Genomic DNA, 9835 nt, shown 5'->3' on the forward strand with positions numbered 1-9835 from the left:
AAAACCCAGCCCAGCCACATATAGAATGAATAAAAAGATTAAAAAGTTACTATTGTGGGGGGGAAAAAAAAAAAACCCTCTAGAAAAAGCATTTACATATACTAAGTTGAGTACTCAAATGCACAAGTAAAACACATGGGGCCTGCTGAACATTTTGTGACAATTTAATACCAGCCTAATTAATTCACTTAGGTTTCTCCTGACATATAGAAGCGCATTTTAATTAAGAATTGGTTTCTAATAGAGCATGAATTGTGTGCTGCCATAAACCCATCCATTTGCTCATTTGCACCTACAGACATTAGAAGAAACGCTAGCAAAGAGAACAGCAATTTTTAAACCTGACTGCACAACCAATTTCAAAAAGTTACTTGTTTAATATTAGTTCATGTTTAACAGTAAATAAGCTCAGAAAGAATAAAAGTTATCAAGGATCAAGGACTACAATTTTACTGAAACAAGAACAAAAAATTATGAGAAAAGTCAGCACACAGTTAAATTCTGCAAAGTTAGTCTTTTAACTGCACAATGATTGTTTATACTTCCAGATTTTCTTCTAGTTATATGAGGTTCACCTGTCCTTCAGCTGAAAGGAGAGAGATGCATACGGATCTATGCACTTGCTTTGGGGGTGGCTGGTTTTACTTATTTCTTGTGTCTTTCACATATTCCCTCGTTTCCATCTTTGAACTAGACATGCTCAAATGCTCAATCCCCATTTGTGGTGGCAGACTTAAATGTCACTGCATGTCTCTCTACAGAGAATCCCTGCCAGTGCCAACTGCTGTTCCAGAAGTGCATTTTGCTGACGCTTGGTTGCCCCGAATCCTGCATTCCCACATCCTCTTCGTTGGAGAGGAATAAGGCAGGAACAGGTGACAAGAAGAGCAAAACCAGACACCAGAACAGACATCACGTCAGAGCCATGTATCACACAGCAGTGAGGTCACAAAGCACAGAGTATTTAGGAAGTAAAGCACAACAAACTGGACCAAGAAGCTACTCTGATTACAGAAGCACTCAGTGCGTACCAACGGAGATAAGCTAATCTCCATGTCTACGTTCTAAACCCTGCTGTGTGGTTTATAACTAAAGTGACCTACATAGATTTTGTTTTCTGTATGCAACTACATCTTTAAGTATGACATTTTAAATCTGTATGAGTGAAGGGAGAAAAATAAAGAAAATCTGGATTAGGTTTCCTTTGATGTCTAACTTTGATTTAATAGGAAAATAGCAGGCATTTTGTTGTTGTTATGCTCTACTAATACTCTAATAAAGAAGAAAAAACGTAAAACGGTTAAAGGCAGTAACTGATAACTACTATTCAGAAAGATTTTAACTGCATCTCAAGATAACATTTTCATAATTATCATAATTATCTAAATTGCATTTGTACAGTTGAGTGCAGCAGTTCAGATTAACATGCTGACAGCCCGATCGGCAAACATAGGGTTTGAAAGATTTGTGCAGATAACACAGAACTGATATAAACAGTCTGAAATATCAGGCTATTTATTACAAACACGAATTTAAAGCAAGTAAAGTTCCTCCAGCATGGTGACGGATACCCTCAGTTTCCACCAACATTAGTGAGATGAGACAATAGTAAGTACCTTGCAGAATCCATGTCTTTCAGAAGAAACTCATTCTCTATGAACTTTCTTTACAAGCAGGTTTCCATTTAGAAGTCGCTGGTTGGAATGTCCCCCCCATTGCCTACATTAATACTATTTTATGACAGAATCACAAGAGAAGTCCGGAATCTCAGGGCCTAACTAGGTCTGCAGGAATCCCACAACCCGTGCATGTTATCAAGCAGTAAGCTTTGTTGCTGAAAAGCTCAGGAATAGTAAAGAGAGCTGGTATAGACTATAGGATACCTGCTCCCTTCCCCAAACAGAGCAGTAGGATGTTTTCTCAATTTTTATAAATAGACTACTACTACTTTTAATAAATACTTTCAATAAACTACTATTTGGTAAGTCAATAATTAAATGCTTGGACATACGAAAATTTGCTCACAAAATGAATATAAACTAGATCTACTCAGAAATACTCTGGACAAGCTGGAAAAAATCCCATGCAGAAAAATAAACACTTACACTTTCCTCAGTGCACACGTCTATGTGCACATGCCAGCGCCTTTCACCTTAACAGCACGAGCTGCAGGTATTCATTCGTCTGTATCTACACTGGCCTTTTTTACTTTTAGATTTCCCATTGTTGACACCACTATCATAACAACAACAACAGTTAAATTGGTAATATGGACTGAACTGTATTTCAGCCACAAAACTGCCTGATGCTGCTCAAACATTCCTATGCCTCTAAATAACATACATGAACAACTAAAGCTCTCTCACTTTTGCCAGCAATCGTGCAGTGCTAACACTGCAGAAAAAGAAATGAGCAAAAAGATTAACGTAGACACGTTACAAGCAAAGGTGAGAGTAAACTTCTGAATACCGTACAAGTCAGAGCATTAAAAAGCCCCACTTGAACTTTCAGATACATCTAAGCTGAACAACTGCAGTTTCCTGTAGTAAATTTTAAAGATGACTAATGGTCTTTGGAATAATCCATATGGAATTAGGGACTTACAGTCATTTTGTGATGCATTTGTCTAATAACAGCTAGTTGCTACAGCACTGGGGTAGAGGGCCAGAGAAGAGGAAGACAGAGAGACAGCTATGACAAAAAATTCTCACTTCCCTTGAAGCCAGCATCTAGGTTTTTCTTCTTTCAGCCCACAAAGAAAATGATGAAAAATAAGAATCACATTCCAGGGCATTCCCATATGCAAACCAGGATTTTTTTCCCCCCACATTTAACCCTACCAGTAGTAAGATAATAAAAAGAATTTTTGTTTTATTATCTGAAGACAAATTCAAAAGTATCATGCATGCTTAGTGCATACATCATTCATTTTGCTGAATCTACTGAGGGGACTAACTGTGCACCAATCTAGTTCTAGTTGAGCTCATCTTCTATTGTATTTAAAAAAAAAAAATCTCCAAGTTGATAAAATAATAAGAGGCTTGGGGAATACCGAGTACTGAATTATTAAGTCAAAGAGAAGCAGGCATTTATAGATGTCGGTATACAAAAGTCGCTGTGCTTGTTTTGTTTGTATGTTAACATTCTGCAATAAAAAACATAGTACCCAGCTAAGTATGACTGATGCTGATGAATTTGGGGATAACTTGTCAATCACATGACAGTGCACTGTGTTTGCATGAAAGAAGCATAAGCATGAACCTTATTTTGTGCTCTTCATATTGACAGTGGATGGAAGCACTGTAACAACATGCCTGAGAAGTGCTTAGCTGCTAAGATGACAAACGATAGGACAGGCAGACAGAAGACTGCATCACCTCATACATCAGCGCAAGCTAATGAAACAGAACTTGCTACTCAAGACTGAGTGACCACTCTTACTCTCCTTGCCCATCAAAGTCCATAAACCAAATGCAAAATGTTAGCTTCTGCAGAACTACAAAAATTGGAGATTGATTAAGAGGATAAAATCTTCCCAAGCGTAACTTTCAAGGGAAAGCTCTGTAGAGATGGAAAACTTCCTCAACCTTACACTGTTGTTTATCATTCATTCAATGAATCTGAACTCATCAGGTCCTTTTCAATTTCTCTATGAATCAAATGGTCACAAGATTCTGATGTATTTTAGGAATGCTATCTCAGAGGAGCTCGCCAGAAGCCTCTCTACTATAGATGAGATGATCTACATTAACTGTCTTCTCACTTGACTACAGAGCAGTCTTGGAAAACCAGTAATAGAAAGATAAATGCTGAAGATGAGTCAGGAACTCGTAACATTGACTCACCACTGTTGTGAATGAGCTATACAATTAAGAATAGCCTAAAAATGATCTTAGGTCATGTTTTCCTATGATATATGGATGGTTTGAGGATGCTTGTACACAAATGCAATGCCATGAAGTACCTAGGCAGGAAGATCTCCCTGGTTAATCAGTCTTACAGGTGACCTACAAAACTTCTGAGTTTGTTCACTTCTCATGTACGTATAGACTGAGGAAGATTCCCTTTCTGCTTCAATTATTTTTTGCTCAACTACAGCTTTCTTGCTCTTTTTTTAATTAAAAATAGTATCTCTGACCCACTTTTCAGAAAGACTTAAGCAGAACTTGCATCCCACCATCTGCTCTCACAGTTGCTTGCATAACCAGTACATGCAAACAGCATCCTTCCTTCCTCCCTTCCCCTCTCCTCCTCCATACACTAAATCATTGTGTTGGTCAAAGCTGCTCCATTGTTCTCGTCAAAATTGGTGCCCTGCTGCCGCCCTCAGCTTGGGAAAGGAACTAAAACATGGCAAACAAGTAATGCAGTAATTAACACAACTGATTAACAAGGGGAAAAACATTTCACACAATAAATTCTGAAGTCACATTTACTTTGGAAGGAAAAAACCCACACTCCTAGTACCTGTACAGCTGGAGAGAAAAAAAAAAAAGAAAAACTAAACAGTCCAGTAAAATTTTGAGGATTACAGTTAAATGTAAAATGTGGATACATTTTCTAATGTATTTATCCAGATCTTGTGGTAATGCATCACTAGGATAATGTCACTACGTCAGAAGCATCAAAGCCATGTGTGTTATGGGAGACAAACTGCTTTCTGAGAAAGCACAAAAGAGAAACTTCGTACTTAATTACGTGGCTAATTAAGCCAGACTAATTACCTGGCTTAATTTTTATAGCTTGTATATAAAATTTAAGACTAGTTAAAAGTTTACATCCCCTTTCAAAAGAAACAAGAATTATAACCTCTACTGAAGTTACTGAACTCACCAGCAGGAGTTTTGACGACATGTTTGTCTTGCTTAATGCCAGTTGCTTTATTATTTAGATCAACCCATTTTCCCATGACATCTCTTTCTATAGCTGCAGAATCCGCTACTTCAGACTGCTCATCTACAATGAAAAAAGGTAGCTTTGAACATACATTGTAAAGAAAGCAGGACTGCAGAAAAAGCAAGTGGGAGGCAAATAATCCTCCACTCGAATGCGAGTTCTCCCTGTTGAGGGAAAAGAAACCCCAAGCCATAGGACTATACAGATGATATCAGTGATTTCAGGGTGAAACGCTGAGCAAACTTCTGTCCCACAAAGGATCTCATATTGCTCATTTCTAATCACCCCACTGCAAGACAATGTAGGATACACTGAGAAAAACAGAGACTACTGCTTAGAGCTTGTTGACACATTCAATTTTATCTGTAATGCTAACTTAACAATCTACCTTCTCCCTCTTTCAGCCCCATCGCTTATTTTCAGCCTTGAATAGGCTCTTCATTTGTGGCAGTACAAGTACTCTTAGGAGCTTAGGTGAACTGTCTCAAGGCATTGATCCAAGTGAAAAATAACGTGGGGCAGGAGAAATAAAAAAATCCGTATTGGCTCCCTGTTCTCCAGCTTGTTCCAGCACAACTCCAGTTCTGCAGAAACTGAGGAAACGGCAAAGATGTGAAAGCAAATAGCTGGGAAAAGACAAAAGACTTCAGAGGTCTGAAAAGTCACTGTCACTGACAGCAAGGTGCATACGGTGTGGTCCCAGTTCAAAACACTGAGCACACTCAGGAAGCACCCGACTTCTCTACTGTCTTCAGGGTACTAATAGCAAATTCAGTGGGCTTATGCAAGGAAATAACGTGTCCCTACGGGGACACCAGCACGACAGGTTTTCTATAGTTTTTATTATTTATATATGCTGTTCTCGGTAAGATATATACCGCAGAAAGCAATCAATTTCCCAAAATATTTTTCTATGAATTATTCCCTCGTTTCTCATTTAACTGGTAGTATTCAGAAGACTCCATAATTTTATGAAACATTAACCTTGTAAAGATAAAAAGTGGTAACACTTATTAAAAAAACCTCTACGCACAGAGCAAGGATTCCCCCAGCATGTACTCCTTGATGCCAGAAATAAGGATTTCAAAGGTTAGACATGGAATAATTTAAAAAAACTTGTTGTATCTCCAGGAAAAAAAAAAAAGGTTTATTAAAACCTATCATCTGTAAAAACCAAAAATTTTAAGCAAAACTGTTAAATCTATTAGGCGCTGTTCAATTATATAAATGTAGCATGAATAAGGCACCAAAGCAATGATCATCTCTTTATTCAGAGTTTTGAAGCACTGATATTGAATGCTATACTCTGTGCTAGGACAAACAGGGTTTACATTCATGTACATACACCTGACAACAAATTTTGCCCTGCGTTGTTGGGATTTCACGCCTAAACCATATTTAAAAAGGATTCCTAACAATAATGGTGCTGGTTATTACTGCAGAGTGAAAAAAAACCCCAACCCACAGTAAAATGTTAGATAGATGAGGGACAGGGGGATCATCTCTACCGGACTGTCTGTAGTAGGAAAAGGAACAGCTTGCCAATGTTAAAGTATAGACAAGGTTAATTATATACTGGTATATGCCAGCTGATCAAGTTAAACTGAGTAGAATCAGATTACAAGAGTAACAGCTAATAGACATTAAAATATATCTTAAGTCTACACTACTTTTAAAAATATATTAAAAGCGTTGTAGCTAATCTTTAAAGCGATAATGTTTCTACATGCTGACAAGCTCCCAGACTAAAAAGGGATTTTAAAAAATATTCATCTCTTCAAGTACTCACAATACTTACCAGACCAAACTTGGAGAAAAGAAGAATGTAGAAGCATGACAGAGAACCCCACAGAGACAGAAGAAAACCTAACAAGACATTAAGGCAGTTAGCTTATGTCCTGCCACCTGCCTCTTTATCACTCATCTGATGCAGCTTTAAGGTACTATCTAGCCCTCTTAAGTATTTCAAGTCCTGGAACTTTCCCTGTGCCCTTGGAAAGATTATTTTACGGCCCAGCTACTTTTCAAACAAGATATCTTGCAGAATTTTTTTTTTTAACATGCCAACAGAATTTCAGCATCACAAAGAAGGGTTTCCATGGCCAAATCATAACACTTCTGCATGTAGCTGTCAGCAAATCCCGAGAGCGCAAAACACAGATCTAGTCAGCATACAGATGTTCTGTTGCTTGGCACAGCAAGAACACTGTACACAATTTCTACATTTTTATTTTTGCTGATTCAAGCCTCCACTGCATTGATTTAAAGCTGTGAAAGACAGGTCTCAAGTATGGTAAGCTCTGCATACCTGCATGATTTTGGCCTGCCAACTGTGACATGCTTTCCAACGTTATCTGACACAGCAGACCACTCACTCTCTCACCACCAGCAGGCTGCTTCTTCCTCACTGAAGGGCTCAAAGGTGTCTTCTGAATAGTCCAAACCAGAGCTACTGTAACTCTGGCTCAATTCCTTCCGCCACTTTTCATAGTTACCAGAGCTATCTGCCGAGGTAGTCGCCGTGGTGCAGCACTGCAAATAAAAACAAAAGCATGTAACAGGTTCAATTATACAGGAGGAATGACTGGATTACTTATAGCAATGGGGGACATATGGAGGAACACTGCAGCTCAGCTCACGCCCAATTTAGCTACCACAATGGGTGGATGAAATAACTTACTTCATCAGTGCACTGGATCAAGGCAACACCCTTCAAAGCACTACCATTGATCAAAGCACTGCATCATTAAGATCCGCTGGGTAAGCACACACAGCATTCCTTTCCAATTTGTAGTGAATTACAGTAACACTTGGATAAAATCGTTCATGAAAACAAAAAAAAAAAATTAAAAAATAGTATTTTTTTTGCCTTCGGATTATTAAGCCTCTCACCACTCAGAAATGCAAAACCTCCTTGTTCTGCTTAGATTTTGTCTAGAAAATTAAAAAGAGAACATAACAAGCATCAGCCAGCTGATGTTCTCAAATGAGGAGTTGTGCTCCCAATGTGAAAAAGAGAAATAAAGTTCTCCAGATTCAAGCTCCAGCAACAAAACAGACCTCAGATAGTTACCTATCATGTTACGGATTTATTTTAAAGCTTTGTTCTTACTTATTTTATTCTTTTTTATTAGAATGATGCAATACCCCTTCTTCCTTTGAATTTAAGGACCTAAATAACTTTGCTCTGAATAATTTTGCTCCAATTTCTTCCCTACTCTCATAAAGAAAGGAGAGTACATGTATGGGCAACGTCCCTCTGGAAAGATGCTTGCAGCAGTCATGGTTCCTTCATCAGAAGGATGGGAACCCCAACATGGTAACTGTAGGTAGACAAAGGCACTTTCTGTCATGCCTGAAATTCAGGTATGCCACCGTACTTGGTGTTTTGTCACTGGGGTTTAGGCAACTTTGTTTTAAAGGTGCTGACTTTGGCCATTTCCCTACTGAATATGCTGTGCTGCCTGTTTTACACGCCACATTACTGCCAAAGTCTTTCTGTGCACTGTGTAAAGACCCTGTGCCCCTAAAACAAATTCAGGACTTCCTTCCCAAGGCTACACTTACAAAACTAATCTGCAGTGCCAAAGTTCTAAGTCCAAAGGTTTTCTTTTTGTTTTAACACGGTCCCAAAGATTAAAGAATTGTTCTGATCTAAACTTTAAATATTAATAAACACTAAGTAGTTCTTTTGTTCATTACACCGCCACTGATTCAGGTTGGAGATTGGTTATTAAGATCAGGTCTACTGGAGAAAAACAATAGGAAATGCAAACAGAGAGTCAATTAGCTCTCCAGCCCACAGCTGATCTAAGAAGTTACAGCTGCACAAGTTAAGGAGCAAGAAGACTAATTTCAGCAAGTAACGTGACTGGCTGAACTAGAAATGCTTCATAATATCAGATATGACTGATATTAGCTAATTTTCACAGTGAAAAGTAGGTATTTGTTACAACATCAGATAAATAACCTAGAAGCTGTAAGCATGCTTATAAATAGCAAATAAAACACGTTTACAGGCATCTTTAAAGTTGCATCTGCTATCATACAGCTTTTATTCCTCACAGAGCTGAGGTAACATCTACCTTAACAGACTGGCAGAAAGCAAGCTTAGTGCTCCAGTAAGGGTTCTGAAAAAGAGAAGCCACAGAACTGTTTGAATTGCTTTTCTAAGAATCACTTTGTCTTACAGACATGGTGACAAAACCTTCACTCGCCACCAAGAGGTTGCTGTGATATAACGTCACTGAAAACGGGAAGCACATTAGAAGAAAACCTGAGGGAAAGCAGCTCCGTCCTCTCAGTAAGCAAAAAAGTGACTGCAACACACCACACTCATGAAAAGCCTACATTTCCACCAAGAGCCAATTAAGAAACTGTTCTCCATGCGCTTTTAGGTAAAACCCAAAGGCAGCAGAGGTGAGGTGTTCTTTTGTTTATGATTTGTTGGGGGTTTTTTAACTTCACCATCCTGCATTTCCAGGCTGAAAACATGAATTTTTCAAAACTAAACATACACTTTAACTGACAAATTCCCTTTTAGAAAACCCTTACATGAACCAGATGCTCAGGCTATCTTTCACCGCACTGCTAGCACCCGCATCAGGCCCTCCTGCAGCCTCAGAAGCTTGATCCCAGGGACGAGCCCCCCCCAGCACATTAACCTGCTCAGCTGCGACCGCGAGTTTCCCTCGCAAGGCAGGTAACTTGCCACACGGAAGGGACCCAGATCCGTGCCTGGCCTCCTCCGGCTCCCTGCTCCCCCCGAAGCCCCGCTGACACCCAGCACCTTCCCCTCCGGGCAAACACGGGCTCTCAGAAGGCGCCCTCCTCCCCTCACACCGCCGCCAGAGACGGGGCTCCTTACCCAGGCCCACCAGCACATCGAGAACCGGCAGCCTGACACACCGACCCCGCTTCAGCACGGAAAGGCGCCCCG

At 39.4% G+C, this 9835-nt stretch overlaps 1 protein-coding gene across 1 annotated transcript in view; it reads right to left on the reverse strand.

The window, feature by feature from the left end:
* Positions 1-9835, reverse strand: part of CUNH8orf48 (chromosome unknown C8orf48 homolog) — a 17315-nt gene extending 7480 nt beyond the window's left edge. Inside the window, 4 exon segments of the mRNA XM_019470521.1 lie at positions 4834-4956; positions 7205-7247; positions 7249-7428; positions 9764-9835. Coding sequence (XP_019326066.1) covers positions 4834-4956; positions 7205-7247; positions 7249-7428; positions 9764-9781 — 364 coding nt within the window. The 5' untranslated portion in view covers positions 9782-9835.

This window comes from Aptenodytes forsteri, unplaced genomic scaffold (assembly GCF_000699145.1).
Source record: "Aptenodytes forsteri isolate BGI_AS27 unplaced genomic scaffold, ASM69914v1 Scaffold191, whole genome shotgun sequence".
Taxonomy (NCBI): Eukaryota; Metazoa; Chordata; class Aves; order Sphenisciformes; family Spheniscidae; genus Aptenodytes; species Aptenodytes forsteri.